Below are 19887 nucleotides of genomic sequence, written 5' to 3' on the forward strand. Positions count from 1 at the left end.
TGAGTTTCACTTGAAAATGGTTGATTTGGTATTTTAGTGAAAATTAATGGAGCTTAGAATCTTGTTTTTAGGATCCTAATAGTTGCTATATAATGTATATAGGTTGTATAACTATTTATTTCATGAAAAATGATGGACTAACATGGTTTTATGGTGAAAATTTTGGGCTGGACAGTAGCATTTTCGCAACAGCAATTTTTCTGGTTTTTGATAGTATTTTTGCAATAGCAGTTTTTCTGGTTTTTGATAGTATTTTCGCAACACCAGTTTTTTTCTGGTTTTTGATAGTATTTTCGCAACAACATTTCTTCTGGTTTTTGACAGTATTTTCGTAACAAATTTTCAGGTTTTGACGACATTTTGAAAAAAACTTGTAAATTCAATAACTTTTGACTTGGTTGTCTGTTTGACGCGCTGTTTGGACCGTTGCGAAGCTAAAAATATTTTCTACAATGTGGTATTCATTTTTATAATAGTAAATTAATATTTTATTAAAATAATCCTAATTTGGATGCATGTTGTATGTGTGGTGAATATAAATGACATGTTTTCTATTGTTTGGCATGTATTGGATGGTTTTAGATGGATTTTGTGAAGAAACATAATACTTTAAATTATGTATGTGAGGATGTGAATTGGTGAAATTGATGAATAACTTGAATTAACTTGTTTTTTATGTGTTATTATGTTGTGGTGAGATGATAAATGCTAGGTGGTGCATTGTTTGGGATTGAAATCATGATATATGTTAGTTGTGCAATTGTTGAAGTGATGTGCTCTTGTATGATTAAGGTGTTGCAATCTTCTTAAATGCATGAGTCTTGTTATTGTTGTTGCACACTACACTAGCATGAGTCTTTGAAAGAGACAATGTTAAGTAACCTCGTGTAAATTATTTGCTTGTCTCAAACCTAACGCCGATATGGGGTTTGAAAGCTTAAGGCCGAATCGAGATTTAGAGGTGGTTATCTAGTCTATTTGAGAGACGTTCGACTTTCCGAAAATGATAATGGATGGGATCCACATGCATATTACATTGAGTCACACTTGAGTCGAACGTGTCGGTGTGAATTGTTAATGTTGTGTGATTTATGTGATATGATTGTGTGGATATGCATATACGTGGATTTAGTACTGATGTGTGAATACATACTTATTGATGATATATGCGCATATTTGTAATAGATGTGATGTGTTGGTGAATTGTATACATTGTTGAAATAGATGAAATATGTGTATACATGTTTTGGTGAAGATTGGAATTGATGATGGATGATAATGTGTACATGAAATCTATATATTGTGGAATATGATTTTGTACATTTGTTTAGTACTTGTAAACGAATACTTTTGGATGGTTGAGCTATGTCGGATGATAATAAACATGTGATTCTTTGATAAGATGATATGATGCATGTTTTGTGTGAAGTGTGATGAATTCTTGTTCGTTATACATTTCATATTATTATGATTTTCTATAATGATTTGAATTCTCACCCTTCTTTTTGAATGATGTTCTATGCAACATCGCTCAGGTTCAGACGAGTAATGTGCTTGCACGAGGACTAGCCGAGGAGCTTATCGGTTATTTCATTTTACTAGGTAGTGAGTCAATGCTCTGGTCATGTAACACGGGGGGTATTTGAACTCATGTTTGTTGTTTTGAGATAATTGTTATATGTCTCTTAATTAACATGTTATTGGGAGAAATTATATTAAGTGGTCTTGTTGTCTATGTTTGAATTCATATGACTTATTGATGATATGATAATGTCATTATGATTGGTAGATGGTTATAGTATGGGATATGATCATTGAATTGTTTTGAGAATCTATTATTCCGTTGTGTTATGCATATTGATGAAACATGAAGTTTTAAATAGGTGTTATAAATATGATCAGATACATGTGGTGTATGTTTATGTTTGGTTTTGATTGTTGTGGAAATGACATGTGGCACCCTTTATTGTATGCATTCTATTTTACTCTGTTATTTTATATAAATACTAGTAACAAACCCGTGCGTTCACACGGGTTCTGGTGTGGGTTGCGCATTTATTTTAAATCCCCACTTGATACTATCATATGTTTATGGTGTACATTTTTCAATAGTAAAAATCGATTAAAATAAAGGTCTGTCCCAAATAGGAGTTATGATATTATAATTAAAAAAACATTTAGGGTGTACAAGTGAAGTATTTAAAATAAATATAAATTGCGATAACAAAGTGACTATTACCAAAAAAAAAAAAACAACAACATAATAGTAAAGTTAATAAGTAACAAAGTGAATATTACCCATAAAAAAAACATAGTAGTAAAGTTAATAAGTAAGTGGTTAAAAATTAATCTACAATAAAAAGTAGTGGTAATCAACTAATATAATAAAAAATATAAAGAATTAGATGTGAAAAAATAATTAACAAAAAACGTTTATCATAGGTTAATAAATAATATAAAGAAATAAATTTGGAATTAAAAGAAAAGTTGCGTTTATTATGAATAAGAAACAATATAAAGAAATTAATGTGGAAGTAAAAGATATTAATGGGAAGGATTTTGGAAATCTAACGCTTATTAGTTGGAAACAACAGCTTATTATTTGTAAAGCGCTCTTGTTCAGATTAAAGGAATACCCTAATCGTTTTGTCTCCCTCAACCCTTTTTGAGAGTAAAATTGCAAGTCAGTTCACGGAACCAATGGCAGCGAAGCACAACCCAGATACGGTTAACACAAACAAAGCAAGGTATGTACCTCTTCAGTTGTTGTCAAGGCCAGTCGATGCGTTGTTGTTATTTGAAAGTTTTCTATTCCGATGATCGCCGTATACTAATTCTTATGCCGAAAAGTTACATGAACTGACGATTTGGAGTTTTGTTCTCTATTGCATGTGTATTTATATGCCCATAGTTTATCGGTCTGTTATATTAACTCAGTATTTGGAATTATATTTTCTGTTGCATGTCAATATATATGCGAAATAGAGATGTGTTTATAGTTTATCGGTCTGTTACATTAACAGACGATTTGTACTTTTATTTTCTTTTGCATGTGGATGTATATGGGCATTAGATTTGTGTTAAAAGTATTATCGGTCATATATTCTTGTAGCTATATGTTTGTTATGCAGAGATGAAGAATTTATTTTTTCAACACAAAAGAATTTCAAACGGACACGCAGTTATGTTCTGAGAGAAATGCTGGAAGAGGCACGACGTGTGAAAAAAGAAAGTATAGCTGCGATGGAAGAAATTGAAGGAACGAAGGTGAAAACAGAACCCGTGGTCGAGGAAGACGATGAAATTCCAGTAGTCCGTATGAAAGGCAAAGGGAAACAACAGAATCCGACGTTTGCTACCGGGCATGTAAGTAGAAAGTATCATGCGTCTGTCTACCGTGCATCCTTCCAACCATGTCGTTCCCGAAGGTATTTTTTTTTGTTTTTTTAACTCCTATAAGCAACTCATTGCATTATAAGCAACTCATTGCATTAAGAAATAAATTTTTCAAGTTTCTCAGTTAGATACTAAGCATGATGTATTTGATAGAATTTTGTTGTGGCAAAGATCAACATAATAAGGGGTTAGGAAAACAAAAGGGAAAGGCAGTAGCAGATCCAATGAGCGGTGTTGTCTGAAGCATGCATCGTGAAGGCAAGGGAGAAGCTTGTACATCTGGAACGGCTGGCATTGGTGAACGGCGCCCCCGACACAAAAAGGATCCAAAATCAACAAACCCATCAAGGCAAGTGTATTGTTGATTATATTAGCCATGATTGTCATAGAATCTATTAGTCGATGCATTATCCGTTACAAAGTGTTATACTTATTGTTGTCATATTTGATATTTTTTTCCCAGAAGTGTAAACCGTTCTAAGTCTGGAAGGTAGTATTTGGGTGTCATATGAATTAAGTGGTTTAGCTGTTCGATATGTTCACTGCGACCGCAAAGTTACTGTTTTTCAATTTTCTATAATTTGAATATCTTGTGTTATATTGATGTAGGAAGTCGGCTCCAAAATCAGCGGGAATGAAAGAGCAAAGCTGGACCAGAGTTGTTGACAATCCTGTGAAGCTGCGCAACAATGTTCTCGTAAGTTTCAGCGCTACATATATAATTATATTTAGCAATCATGCACAGTATGTAGTAATGTTAATTAGGAGTTTTCTGTTCTGTTTCAGCATATTCCGAGAGCAGTTATTCGTGCATGCATATATGGTAACATTCCAAGAATAACGTTAGTCGTCGCGACAACAATGTTCCATATTACTGTGAGATGACAAAGAGGGAAAACACTGTGGACAGGTATATATTTGGTGGATGGTCGGACTTCTGCAAAGACCGCAACCTTCAGAAAGGTGACACCCTAAGGTTTTGCATAAGATATCCTTCGGTGGTCGAGATCTCTGTGGCCGTCCAACGTGGAAAAGCATATTTTATATTTTGGTTATTGCAAATGATGATCTAGCAGCGTAGTTTAATATGTTTTGGACAAATGTGGTTATGTTTTGTTACTTTAGTTATTTTGGGCAAGCCTTGGATGTTTAAAGCACTGTGTATTTATTGTATTGACTGCAAGATTCTGTCACAAAAAAGTATTCTGTCAATACTGGAACCAAAGTTAATGTTATGTGTAGTCTCACTTATTTTGCAAGTATAAGATGGTTGTTGTAATTTTTTGTATGTGTTTTCGTAAAATATGAAAATATGCCAATGTTAGTTTCCTGCAGGTTTGATTAGGGTCATTTTATTGGTACCGTAATTGATTCGTTATTACAAGCACAGTAGCAGCGATGTGTATACTCAGAAGATAGATTATGTCTATACCACCATTTATGAAAGGTGTTATATTCTAATATGGTTTACATGTTTATGCATTGTTACTCTAAATTTACATGTTTATGCATTGTTACTCTAAAAGACATGAATATTGGTTGATATTATCTACAATATGAGAATTATCTTTTTAGCAACTCAATAAGGACACCACATGTGTATATTTTGGATAAAAAATTACATGTTTATGCATTGTTACTCTAAAAAATATAAGTATATATTTTCGATAAAAAATTAATATAACTGAAACTTTATAGAGTAAGAAGATAAGTATCAAATGCGCGTCACATGTGGTATTGGGAAGTGGCATAGTTCTGTGAAGTACCAATAGTGTTTGCATGTGGTGAGGAATATATTCCTTTACTTTTTCGCAGAAGACTACACTGTCCACATGTGACTATTAGGGACATATTCTTGTAGTTTGGATGCATAAGGACAAAACCTCTTCATCCAAGCATGCTTACTTTATGGTAAGGGATGAAAGCATCATGTTATGCTGCAGTGAATTTCTATAATAAATACTCATCCCCAATGTATGCACACAAACAAACTGAATGCTCATAGAAGCGTTGTTCATCAACTCTGCCTCTGCATAATAAAAAAAGTTGAATTTTCAATCTACAAATAATTAAAAATGGATCTATGCGGCATTCTCAAGCATTCAGAAATGATAGATTATTTTCTAATCGCAAAGATCTCGACACAGGTTCAGTTTGTTTTTTGATCTCATTGTTTTGTTTTTAAATTTGTAAAATATATGCATATGTATTATTGACATTAACAAAGTATATGGAAGTATTATGCCTCATCCAAGATTGTGTAAATTTGATATTTGCCGTCCTATCCAGAAATTCAACCATTATTTGTGAAAAGCTACGGAAGCCAACTTGGCAAGAATTGGATCATAATGAATAACCAGGGGGTACACCATGATCTGATCTACAACCAAATTGAAATGCATCCGCTCATTTTAAGTGGATGGCCTTGTATGGAATCGTATTTTAGTCTGCCTCCGGATGTAGTTTTGACGGTTGGATATTATGGTAACAACAATTACTCCATTTTATCAATTAGTGAGGTGTTAAGACCCCAAGATTTACCGCGTTTTCATAGCAGAAACATGTTCTACAAAGAGATATACTTTTTCGATGTAGATCTGCTTCCTTTCAGCGTTGACCTGCCAAAATTAGTTGAGTTGCTTCGTATCCATTTATTTCAAATTGAAATGTTGAGCAATGTTGAAACAATCACTTATTTATGATTTTTTCGTAGAAATTGCAGGAGGATTTTGCGACCTTCCTTAGAGACAATGGATATGAAGACAATGTGTTGTGCGGTGACAACGGGAACAATAAATTCATGTCTCCCTTAAACATTGAAGATCCTCGCCGCACAAATTTAGGATACGGATGGGACAATTCTGCAGGTCCAACAACTTCAAATGCGGAGATAGGATTCGATTTAGGTTAGATGTTACTTCCTTGGATAAAACATGTTATGTGTATTTACTTGCATGAGTGTAATAAATAGTAAACATGTTATGCTACCTTTTGATAATTGTTTACTGGATATTTAAGCTGCGCTGTTATATATTTATGTATGCTATCTACCACAAGTCTTTATGATAAGGTAATTGGATAAGGGAAATTGGATTACTATTTAATATATTGATAACTATAATATATTGAACAAAGCAGTTACAGTAGCTAAGTAGTGTATTTCCCTTACAAATCTACACAATCATATAACTGTAACATATTAAAAGTATACAGTCTTATAAATTAAATAAACTCCTGTTGTCCCTTGTTTCCAGTATACTCCTGGTGTATATTTGGACAGTCACAGTTTCCCCATCGATGGAATATTTTTACTTTCACAGTACTGATGCAAACAAAAATCCTCCACAATTAGGCTCAAAATTGATATAAACAAAAATATAAAACGAAAGTTAAAGCAATCATTTGAATTACCTTATACATATCCCATTTATATATTGTTGAAAATATCTTTATACACAACATTTGCAGTAGTAGACTTCAACCTGTCGTTTTCGTCATATACCAGGATTTTTATTCCTTGCTTGGTTGTGACCCTTGACAGGGCCACATATATTTGGCCATGAGTGAAGACGTCTCGTGGCAAAAAAAGTCCTACTTTATCCAGAGACTGTCCTTGAGATTTATTGATCGTCATTGCATATGAGACAATTATTGGAAATTGACGCTGTTTGAGTTTGAAGGGCCAAGGGGATTGTGAGGGAGACATATCCATTCGAGGGATGTAGACCAAGTTTCCACAACACTTTCCCGCCATTATTTTCGCCTCGATGACATGGTTTGCCATCTTAGTTATCATTACCCTAGTGCCGTTACACAAACCCTCCGACTGATCTATGTTACGCATAAGCATAACAGGTGTTCCTACCTTCAACCTAATGAGATGGTTAGGCAACCCTGAAGTAGTCAAGGAACTGAGAAACTCCGATGTGAGTATATCGACTACATTGGTGTCATGAATTTCAGACCTATCGACGGAATTTGAGCTGTAGTAATCCTTGGTTTCCCCTAAAGATGATTGGAAGCTGATTGTTAGTGACTGACATAAATGAAAAATATATTTAGAAGGCATAGGAATTTGTTTGACCACCTGGCATCAGATCAAGGACGTGATTGTTGATTTGATCGACAACTTCCAACGTAGAAGCAAGTATTGCCTTACTTTTGAGGTAGTCATTAGATTGGTAATTTTCGATAAAATCAGGATAAGTACTATTAACGATGGCAACGATTGGGTCTGTGTAATCCGTGATCAATAGTTCTGGTGGCAGCTAAATGTCGGCAAATCCATCATTTGGCTCAGAAATTTTGCCTTCACCAATCTGCCACAGCCACTTTGAGAACTCTGCAATTTCTTTTTTTTCAGCTTCATCTGGGCCGGATTGCAGTCGCATGTTATGCGTTAAAGTTAACACTTTAACTGACCGCCAAATGTAAGAGGCATTTATGGCAGAATGTACAATATCCGAACGACTCTCTCTAGGTACAATGGGCAAAATCTGTCTAAAATCACCACCAAAAACAACGACATTTCCGCCAAAGATCTCCTTTGAATTACCGTATGTAGACATGACGTCCTTCAAAGTTCGATCGAGTGCTTCAAAAGCATGTTTGTGTGCCATCGGTGCTTCATCCCATATAATAAGCTTTGTCTGCCGTAGAAGGTCTGCAACGTCATCATTATATTCAATCTTGCATGTTGAATTGTCCATTGTTGGCACAGGTATCTTGAATTTAGAATGTGCAGTTCTACCACCGGGCAACAATAAAGAAGTTATTCCACTTGTTGCAACGGTTAGACATATATCATGTTTGGACCTCAATGCACTTGCAAGTGTTCGCCACATGTAAGTTTTACCGGTTCCACCATAACCATGTAGGAAAAAGACACCACCCTTTTGAGCATCAACTGACGCCATAATTTTATCAAATATTGACCTTTGCTCATCTACAATGAATGGCAACAACACTAAGTATAAGACTGAACACCATTAGAGGCAAGTGATAACAATCTATTTTCTACGAACCTGTCAGAGCGTTGAAAAGCGACAAGAATTGGGTTCTCATTGTAGGCACATCATAACTCCGTTCATCATAAACCAGCCTGTTGCCTAATTGTTGTAGAACGTATCCATCAGGATAAGGAATTGGCTTAAAGTCGCTGAGGCTTCTTCGATTTGCTTGCATTAGTTTTTCGATTTCTGTTAACGTCAAATTCTTCAACTGATCCTCAGTGAGCTCCAAATCTGTTGTAAATGATTGTACAAAACATTATCACAATATGAAATATTTAAGGTAAGGGTCAAAATTATAAGTACACTTCCAGTGGTTGAGTGATTATAACTGCAGACTTTGTTATGTTACTGACAGTATAGTATTATTCTTCACCTACTTTTGTTAGACAATAATTCACCATGTAAATGGTAAAACGTAAGAGTGGAAACTATGCAAACAATTAACTGTCTATCCATGCGGGATCCAACAATATCACATGAAATTAGTTTAATTCGTAATTGGGTAAAACCTTTATTGTGTGCCAACTGTCTCTGCTGATGCAGCAGACCATCAAATAGTAGACCCCATGTCTCGTTCCAGACATGAGCAGGCCTATTTACAGCGGACGACAAAAGCATAACTACAAAAAGTTTGCGGAGGAAATGGCCAGAACCCCATTCACTCGCCTCCCGTATTGCCCCATTGTATTCTCGGTCATCTTCTAGGAATCCCATTGCAAAGCATGCGTCCCTAAAAGTATCAAATTGTGTGTCACCAACTTTGCGAATTTCTTCGTAAGTTAGTGGTCCCTTAACCACTGTCATCATCAGTCGCAAGTAAAACAACTCTCTAGTGGTTGGTGGAACCCATATCAAACGACCAATGGTGAACCCCTTTTTCCGCGGTTTCCATGTTCTGCTTTTTTTCTCATAAACAAATCTCTCCAAAAATTGACCATATGTAAGTGACCGCGCATCCTCATATTTCTGGTTAGCAACAAACCAAGCAGTGAACATAGACTCCGTTACACTTGCTTTTTCCAACACATTTCCCATTCTCGCGTGATCTGGAAAGTAAACAGCCTGTTCACCTACTAAATGATAATACATACGTTCGACTGCCGGTTTCCTGCCATGAATGTTGTAAGAATAAATTCTCCAACACGCCTCACTCGGGGACACATATCTACAATCCAGATACTGTTTGATCTCATCAACAGGCTCTTTGTCGTTTCCTGAGTCCTTGCCAGTAGTTGAAATTGTTGCACCAATTCTATCAAACCCCTTGTGAATATATTTGAACAGATACTTGATTGATGTAATTTGGTTACACCACTCCATGTTAATATGTGCATGGTATTTAAGTAGGAACCTTGTGTTGTAAGGTACAACATGTCGGTTATCCAAAGAAATACCATTTTTTTGGATGACATGGGTTTTTGATCGTCTCATGTAGAGGGGATAGCCATCCGCATCAACAACGGTATCTTCTTGGAAAGGCTTCGGGAAGAATTTCGAGCATTTTCGATTTTTCATACAGCGTGAATTCATTCGCGATGGACCGCACGGACCGTGCATCATGTGCGCCGAGACCAATTTGTACAATGTTGGATGTACATCGGGGTCCGGAATTTCAGCACAAATGATTTTATCTATGTCAGATGGTGTTGGATACTTGCTCTGAAGGTGTAAGAAGACTAAAATATGAGCATGTGGCAAACCTCGTTTTTGAAATTCAATAGTGTACATAACTGCAATGAAACAACACATGTTAAATTTGTTTGCGTTGTAAGAACCAATGGGTGTGAATATTCAAATAAAGAGAAGTTTGAAAGAATGATTACATGCAATAACCTTCCCGAGCACGTGGCGTTTGGTTATATCAGTCATGAGCTCGACAAATTTGATTTTGAATACTTTGGTTATGAGATCAGGTCTATCATGTGGCTTTAAATTAGTGCCGGACAAAGCACGTTCTATTTCCGGCCAAGCAGGATTGCAAGTAAACGTGACAAACAAATCTGGGAAACCCAACTTACTTGAAATGGCCATACCATCAAAATATAGCTGGTCCATGTAACGCTTGCTCCCAACAAAAGTAGATGGCAAAACTACCCTTTTTCCTCGTTTTGGGGCTGTATTCGGTTGAGTGCCGTTTGTTTGATCATTCAAATGATTATATTTCCCAACTCGTAACTTGGATTGGTTAGTCCTCAACCAATTGAGACGTTCTCATTCCATCATTGCAAATCCATCGACCAAGAACTGTTGAAAAAGCCGTCTTGAGTGAAGTAATGTCATTGCCTCAGATTTCCGTTCCTGCAAACGAAAACACAACCAATCTTTGATGGATTGACGATTCTTCCTGGTAACCTCATATTCATGTTCATACCTGTGCAGTATATTTTTCCTATATCCATCCTCCCCATAAACAAAAATGAGAGGGTATTGGTAGGCTAAGTAAGAAGGATGAAATTCAGTAATTTTTTGCAAATGGCCATCGCGTGCATGGATGATGATGTCTCTCTGTGTTGCAGGATCAATATCCCCAACAATTAGAGCAGCCACCTCTGACACTATTGGTGTATTGTATACACGGCCATCTTCAGCCCTATCACTGATCAGTCGTATCTTCAAGTCTAAGAACTCATTTCCTCTCAAAAGATCTCTTGCCATTCGAAATGCCTTTGCATGAGGATTGCATTCATCCAACATATTTTTTAACTTATGAACAATATCCCTGCTGAGAACATCACTGTCGCTGCAAAAAAAGTGGCATTGTTATTACAATGAAAATGCTTTATATTGGCCATTGAAGAGGTGTCTGAATAACTACACTTACCTGAAGCATTTCATCCTGTTATCTACTTTATTGTCGGTGTCAAATATATATAGTTGAGCATATTGGGGAGATTGTCCAACATCCGGCATCAACGTCCCTATTCGATGACAAGTTTGACCGTGCAGTCGTAAAGTAGGTGGTCCTCCTCCATTAGCAACGGTGTTGTCGAATTTCATCCCAGGAGAAGTAAACGAAAACATGGCGTTATAAGTGCGAAGGTTGCTTTGGTAGTTTTTACTCTCTGTACCAGTTTTATTATGTAGTAGATGCTGCAGCAGTGGGGGGGGGGGGATTTAAAAGTAACGGCAACACAACTTTCCCACTCCTACAACACCGGTGAAATTTAGGAACAGTTGTATGCCGCGATTTGTCTCTTCGTTCCTGATACCACATGGAGGCATGACAATATGGGCAATCCCAAACTCGATCTCCTATGTCAGAATATTCTGTACCGGCAATTAAAACAATATCAATAAATAGATATATTAAACTTAAAATATAGACGAATAATAAGAACGAAAGCATACGTTCTAAAAGAGAGTCCACAATATCGTCATTTTCAATGCTTTCATGATCATCAGAAGAACAATCCCCCGGGTTCAGATCATCTTCTGAGTTAGAATCTGTATCATACGTGTAACTGGCCGTGGTGTCAACATGCGGTGTTCCATTGAGTGTTTTGCTGCCTGCATTGCCTGCATTGGAAGTAGAAGCATGGTTGGTGTTACACGGAGGTGGAATGGTTTGGTTAAAAGTTGCCAACAGGTTATTGCCTGGAGTGGGAAGTGTTCTCCTCCTTTTATGAGATGTCTGTTGATGTAAAAGTGTATTGGACGGGGCAGTGTTAATTTGGTTAGATAGGCTGGGAGATAGAGGGATACGGTTCGATGAATTCGGTGTCAGGGTGGGGGTAAAAAAAGGTTGTTTTCGTAAGGGGGAATTTTCTTTGTTTGGGTGATATGTGTTGCCGTTCCTGTCATCCAATATGTCTCTCCTCCTCTTCCTAGCAAGTGAAGCAGCACTTGAAGCAGCACCTGAAGATTGGCCTGTTTCAAGGACAGTTGAAAAAGCAGTTCCAGTTGAAAAATGGTTTGTCCACGTAGAGCCACCACGTCTCTGTGCTTGTGTATGTTTATGCATGGGAACTGAAGCTGGTTGTATCATGACAGTTGGGATCTTTCCTGTCAAATTTTTACGCGTGCGTCGCCTTTGAGCTAATATAAGTTTTCTTCTCCAGCTAGCAAGTTTTGCAGTAGCAGATGTCGTTGAAGTATCACGTGAATCTATTAATGAAGAGGAGTTTTATGAATAGTATTGTATATAAGACTTAATCAAAAAGATCCATTAGAAAAAGAAGGAAATTGAACTGATGTTGCAGCATGAAGTAAGGGAAGATTTAGGTTCAGTTGCTATTCCTGCCTTGTGAATACAAAAGTTGTTCTGCATGGTGCTGTGAAAGAGCACTAAAAAAAAGAGAGGGTAATTTGAAAATTTAAAGTTTCCCGCAAAAACTATCTATTTAATTTGAAAATCTAAAGTCTTCCCAAAATGGTCTTTACTTGTTTGAGGAAGATTGGTATATTACTATTAATTATTATAGTTAGTAGGATGTACAAACTTTCTCACGCAACAATGAGTATTATAGGGGTATGTTGTAATGCGAAGATTCATTGGAAAGCAAAAGGTAGCACGTGAGTGGACAGCTATGATGTCCATAGGATGGCTGCAATTTATAGGTTTCATACTACAATTTGAACTTTTACCTGACAGAGTTGAAAAGGTGTTTGGAAAGGTGAACCAAAACTGCTCTTCTGTCATTAATTTAAAACATGACAACACAAAACCCTTAGAAAGTATATATATAAAATTGTAGATATATGACTTTCTCAAAATACAAATAAAAAACACAAAATTGTTTCTCTGTTACATGCAGTATTTTCAGCATATTGTAGATACACTGTATCATAGGAATGCATGCAGTATTTTAAAGTTATTAGATAAAACTAATGATTATTTGATATTTACTTTGTTGATAAAAGTAATGGCAAATTATATTTAATAGGTGTTGTTTAAATATTAGATAAAACTAATGATTATTTGATATTTACTTTGCTGATAAAAGTAATGGCAAATTATATTTAATAGGTGTTGTTTAAATAGTTTGGGGCCAATTCTATCTTTTCTCTTTTCGTCTCTTACTTTTGTTCATAATCAGTAATATTTTATGGTGATTAAGACTAATAATATAAGATAATAATAGTTTGAATATAAATAAAGAGGTAAGGTTGTAACAAAAAAATGCATGGACCTGATGCTAATCTTTTAACGAAAAAAGTGAATATAACATAATCTGTTATCAATAGAAAGCAATGTTACATAATAACCAACTATAGTGAAAGGTACAAATAAAAAAAGGCATATAATAGAGATTAGGGTAAAAAGTGTAAAGAGACGGTTAAAGTTAGTGAAGAAAACTTTGAATCTGCCAAGAAAATGCTACTGATATAAGTAACACATAAGGATTTAGAAGGAATATATATAAGGATATAGTATTCAGGAACTAATATTACAACAAAAATGCAAAGATAAATTCAGCATTGAGGCAAAATTCTTTGACCAATAGTAACATAATATGACAAAGTACTGAATAGCGAAATCAAAAACCGACTTGGACTGTATCATTAGATGCAAAAACGAATAATCGTTAAATTAGGACTATCTCTATTTGTTGTTCTCCTTCTTGCTGAACTTTTAACATTTGATCAAACTTAGTTCACCGACACGTACGACACCTATTTGTTGTTCTCCAACTTGATGATCTTTTTCAATTTGGTTGAAGATAGTTCACCGTCACGCACAGATGTCGATTCGCTGGAGCCATCATGATTCTGCCTTTTTGCAGTGGGTGTTAGAGGCTCCGGGTTATGCTTAGATGTTATTTCCAGGTCCTGTAAACAAAACATAAAAATAACTTATGAATACAATTTGTTCATGCTGGTTTATCAAACAGTTCATGCGTATAATATGGAAAATGATACATACCGTAAGAACGTCACAATCATCTGCAGCATCAGTTTTGGCCTCATCTACGCTCTCTTTAATCTGCAGAATATAAACAGAAGATGGGAGTTGCGTATCAGATTCATTATCAAATAACTAAAGTTGCAATTTCTGAGCATTAGTATTCTAAAGATTCATGAAATATACCTGTAGTGGGAGTGGTGTACCGGATGGTTCAGAATTCACGACCTGAGTGTATAAAGAGAATTAGTTCCAGTATCAAGGTAGATGATGTTAATAGCAATAACAAATGCGTTTTGAGTATAGTTATACCGGAGTGTCCGTCCAAGGAGCCTTAAATTGTTTAACGAACTCATCATCTTTTATGAACATAACAACCGAGGCGCTGTCCCAGCTGGGCTGCCATTTAACCCTTAAAGCAAGATGCAAGTCCAACATGGCATCGAGAGCTAATGGGAATTCTAATGGATCTGTGATACCAGCCTACAAAACAAATATACAATGTTAGCAATGCTCAGCCACAGAAGTTAAAAACCGTATCGATAAATTTTGTATGAAGACCGAAACCGTTATCATTGTTTCCCGCATTTGAGCAGCCGATAGATGTAAGATTTCGGTACATTCTCGATCCCAGAAAATAAATTTGCAAGAAGTTTGGCCATGAAAACCTTCAACTTCGATCTTATACATGTTATTGGTTAAATGGATTAGAAATGAATGTTGAAAAATCATGATCATATATTGTACTGAATAGGGCAGAGTGAATGAATCTTACTTATAGATTTCCGCCTCAGTAAAATGTCCATTATCACATTTGTAGGGAGGTTTGTCACCGCGAACAGATTTAGTGCATTCATGACAGCACTGGTAGTACCATCCGTAGGACGAGGCAATAAGTTTTCTCGTTTTTGCATATGTAGCACAGAAAGTAATCTGCATGAAAAAAATAACATGAATTAGAAGAAATCATATATTTAGTCAAAGAGCTTCAGAATACGTAACGCTACCTCGCGGAATGTTTTCATCTGACTGAGTGGTTTAGAAACAGCCCCGTTAAGCAACTTTTGAGCACGACTATTTCCAACATTTTCATTTGTCGAAGTGCGGGAGTATTGTTGAGACTGAGAGGTTAGTTGTGTGGAAACAATACGCAGTGAATCCTTTGGGAAACTGCATGAGGAAATCAGAATCAATATCTATAATATAAGATTAATCAAAATTAAAAGACATCGAGACCATATATATCATGGAAGCCACCTGTTAAGGAAGTCCTTGACACAAGGCAATTATGCAATGATAAGGAGCTTGGTAACATGGAATGTGTTGGTAACAGACAGTGGGTATTGGCCTAAATGAAAAAAGAACAATGCAAACAAATTACCACAACATCAGACGTAAGAACTGAACATTAAAAAACAAAACAACGTACCAGCTTCTTTAACTTTTGCATACTGAAGCAAAATAACGGTCGGGTCACATGTCGCAGGTTTCTCCTCGTTAAACTTAAAAAACGCTTTGGCGTAGTCCTCCCAAAGGGTGCAATTGATGGTGTTGTTGCTGCAGACATACAATGGGGCTGTTATTAGACATCAAATAGACTCAAAATGGCAAAACGAAGCATGGTCGAACCACATACCTTGAATCTTTTAGCAGAAAATTAACCTGAGGTTTTCTCCCCCCCACTTTGTGTTTGTTGATACCCAATGCTCTCGAGCATACCAATAACGTCTAAGGAATTTTTGAAAATGAAGCACATAAGAAATTGAGCTAATATATAATGCGAAAAGAAAAGGATATAAGAATGTAGTGTTACCAATGAGCACATTCTTCTGAAAGTTGCCGCTTATGATGTCGGGGAAACTGGTGAAAGTGCGTGGTTTTGGGGGTATGTCGTGTTTGTCAACATCACCAACAGCAGCTCCTCCAGTAAATTTCACAGAGAACTTGTGGGAGCATGGTTCGAAAAGTAAGTTATTTGGCTGCACTGCAAAATTTGACACGGTATACGTATGGTCCACCTCAAACTTCTCATTGTATGCGGCCATGCATGCAGTTGGAACAATCACGTGAATGTCACACCCCTGGGAATATACAAAAGGTTAAATGCAGACCAAAGTAGAAGCAATAAATAAGAAATACATAATATGTAAAATAGAAGCAAAGCATGAAAAACATGTAGAAAACGTGTTGAAACATAGAAGGCAAAAGCTGTTAAACATCAACAGCATGAATCACATAGGCAAAAAGTTCACAAAAACTATCAACAACACAAAAAACATGGTAGATGTTAGCTAACTGGAAACGCAAAACATAATCTTAAAAACACATCTACAATATAAACAATCAAAAGTTGAACACGACGATAAACAAAACAAAAAATTAAAAAACCCTATGATGATTTAAGTAAAAAAACGCAAAGATTGAAGTCCACAGATGTATTCGTTTACCTCTTTGTCTTGAAAGATCATCTCAAAGTGCTCCTTGTTGTTGGATACTACCTTCCATTTGTGGGCAACTCTGACCGCCACCTTCCACAACTCCTTGGTGTCGTTGATGTCAATAATCTTCTCCATCGGACGAGCCATTTAGAAGTAGATGTTGAAGATAATACAAAAAGGTTGAAGACGGCGGGAGGTTGAAGGCGTAGAGGGAGGAAAGGAAGGTTGAAGACGGCGGGAGGTTGAAGGCGTAGAGGGAGGAAAGGAAGGTTGAAGACAGAGGAATATGTTGAAGATGGAAAAGGGTTAGAAAATGAGCTCCCGTTGCACAGGTTGAAGGAAACGAAAAAAAGAAAGTGAAAGGATTTGAAAAGACATTAGACTGGGTATAGGGGAAAGATCATATCTCTGTTTCCAAGAAAGATATATCAAATATATTTGCAAAAGGTATTAATTGGAATTGTTGTGTTCACGTGAACTGATAGGCTTTAGGAAAGAAGAAACAGGTTTTAGAAAATTAGCAAATAGGAAATTAAAAAGAAAGCCAAGCAAGGTGTCCATGTGGCACATTACAGGAGCAAAGGGGCAAAAATGTATTTTCCAGAGCAGTAAACTTTCTTATATTGTAGATTTGGGCTTAGAAAAGGGGTGTTATGTAACACCCCTTTTCTAAACCTAAATACTCATGTAAATAATCAGAGTAAATAAAATGCATAACACAAAAGGGTGTCACATGTCGTTTTCCAAACACAACTGGAAAACCAACAAACCAAAACATCTCAAATAACAGATACCCTTGGTCATAAATACATAACACATATTAAACATTACGTTTCTCACATCAATACATACAACATCAGAAATAACATTACTCATGTATTAGCAAATGATCATATCCCATACTATAATCATGTCTCAATAATATTCATCAGGATCATCACCAAATACCAAATCCAAAATATTAGGAACTAAGGCCGCTCAACAACAAACATTATCTCAAAGATACAAAGTCAACAAGTAAGTATCATAATACATCTCAATAACAAAACATGAGTTCGACACTAAAAACCCCAAAGTTTTACATGAACAGAGCATCGACTCACTACCTAATCAAATGGAAAAGACCAAACTAGGCTTCTCCGATATCCTCGTACAAAGAACCACTATCTTTAGTACCTGAGCGATGTCGCATAGAACATCATTCCAACAGAAGGGTGAGACTTCACATCATCATAGAAATATGTAAGAATAAGTTATGCATAGCATACATATATAAGAATTCACCACACCTTACATAATCATGCAAATAGCGTTTTCTCAAGTCTATTTCACATATTCAATTATACAACAAAGCTCCAAGGATTAATCACCAAAAGAATACAAACACAATTATCACAAGTTCACATATCACATAACATCCATAAACATAATGTATGTGACTCAACAACAACAAATGCAACTCATGCATGTGGTATCAACTCTGTTATCCTTTCCAGACATACCGGGTCCATCTCCCAGACATATAACCTGCAAAAAGCATGTCCTCTAAGCTTTCAAGCCCCCTCTCTGATCTTGGGACAAGTCACTAGTCTCCGCGAGAACTAGCACCCATTTCCTATTGACACAAATGATGCATGTGCAACTCAACAGCAACATATTCAAATTAAGACCATCTCTCAATCTTAATAATATATGCATACCACAATAATCCATCTCATATGAATTACCCACCAAAAGTTACACAACATTCATCAAGTAATCATCCACAACAAGGTACATTCAAATAGCATATATTCATTTGCACACAATCATGAATCATATATAATTTACCATACCAACACATACTATTCACATTCCATTAAGCCATAACACATACTCACATAAATACATGTTATTATACAACCATATCATAATTAATCCATCAAGTGCCAAAAATTCTAGTTCTATCATAAGGATAATTTCATTAGCTTCCTAATGTTTCGAACGATACATAAAACGGAGATACGGATAAAAAGTCATGCCCTTTTGAAAATCACAAATCTGGCGATTTTCGCCCTGCGAAATCATTCACTCGCCCGACAACTAGTTCCAGAAAATTGGCCATATTTTCCCCCTCTCGCCCACTGGTCTCGTCCGACGAAGGCATCAGAGTGAAGACTCGCTCAACGAAGCAGAGCACTCGCCCAACGAATCACATTAGTAGGGAAAATTCTGCTGTGAGTTCAGCTCCTTCCAAACCAAAACCCAATACAAAAATTACATGTTATAGGTCCAAATATTCTAATAAAACACTAGATTATCACCATACAATAAAAACCTAATGCATTAATCTTTATGGGTACTAGCCTATCACATCAATTTCTCCTATTTCATCATCAAATCCAAAGTCTCAAACCAAAACGTAACTATCAAATTAGGGAAAATGGAACACTCATTCCTAAACATACATACTACCCATTGCATATAATCACATACAAACATAATAATTGTAAGTCAAACCCTTACCTCTTGTAGATCTAGGGTTTCCTCTTTCTCCTCTTCTCTTCATTTCTCCTCTCTTGTTCTCTTATCTTGTTATCTCCAAAAAATGAAATGACAACATTTTATTCTCAAACCTTACTATCTTTTCTATTCTTAATGGGCTTACTCATTTAACACCTCCCGTATTACCTCTATCACTACTATTTAGGCCCAACTAGTTATATCCCTCTAATAACATAATTAACCCAAATATCACAAATACATACATAATTAAATATTTACATAATTATTATACCAGATAATAATTAAATAAGTAAATAATTAATAAAAACACCAAATAAAATAATTAATAAAATAACTAATAAAAATTATGATGTTACATGTTACATATGATATTGTTGATTGTTGTATTGGTGAATGATAACATGAACTAGGGTCAAATCCATCATGATTATGGGTTTGAAGGTCTAGGATTTATGAAGATTGTTGGGGGTATGATGAAACTTGGTATTTTTGTGTTAAGAATAATTAATCTATATTAGAACTAGGTTATTAGACTATAAATCACAGAAAAATAATGATTAAAATCAGTTTTTAGGCAAAGGTTTGGGTCTGGTATGACGCAGATCGCGCGGGAATTTTTTGCAGAATCGTAGAGCCCGCTCTGAAAAATAATTTCCAGAAGAGAGCGTGTTTAGAGCGGTATATTGGTGCTTAA

The 19887-nt window shown here is 35.9% G+C and overlaps 3 protein-coding genes across 3 annotated transcripts; all 3 read right to left on the minus strand.

The window, feature by feature from the left end:
- Window positions 1-6823: 6823 nt before the first annotated feature.
- LOC131646351 (uncharacterized) lies at window positions 6824-7570 on the minus strand. Its single transcript, XM_058916413.1, has 2 exons — window positions 7556-7570; window positions 6824-7432 (listed from the first exon to the last, which is right to left on the minus strand). The coding sequence occupies exons 1-2, from the start codon at window positions 7568-7570 to the stop codon at window positions 6824-6826; spliced, it is 624 nt and encodes a 207-aa protein (XP_058772396.1).
- A 94-nt stretch (window positions 7571-7664) lies between these two features.
- On the minus strand, window positions 7665-9923 carry LOC131646363 (uncharacterized). The gene is made up of 3 exons (XM_058916421.1): window positions 8786-9923; window positions 8421-8639; window positions 7665-8341 (listed from the first exon to the last, which is right to left on the minus strand). Exons 1-3 carry the CDS (start codon window positions 9921-9923, stop codon window positions 7665-7667), a joined length of 2034 nt encoding a protein of 677 aa, XP_058772404.1.
- A 5098-nt stretch (window positions 9924-15021) lies between these two features.
- Window positions 15022-16835, minus strand: LOC131646384 (uncharacterized). Its single transcript, XM_058916435.1, has 7 exons — window positions 16698-16835; window positions 16468-16545; window positions 16064-16331; window positions 15680-15826; window positions 15586-15598; window positions 15258-15420; window positions 15022-15183 (listed from the first exon to the last, which is right to left on the minus strand). Exons 1-7 carry the CDS (start codon window positions 16833-16835, stop codon window positions 15022-15024), a joined length of 969 nt encoding a protein of 322 aa, XP_058772418.1.
- Window positions 16836-19887: the final 3052 nt, after the last annotated feature.

The sequence above is a fragment of the Vicia villosa genome, linkage group LG2, assembly GCF_029867415.1.
Source record: "Vicia villosa cultivar HV-30 ecotype Madison, WI linkage group LG2, Vvil1.0, whole genome shotgun sequence".
Taxonomy (NCBI): Eukaryota; Viridiplantae; Streptophyta; class Magnoliopsida; order Fabales; family Fabaceae; genus Vicia; species Vicia villosa.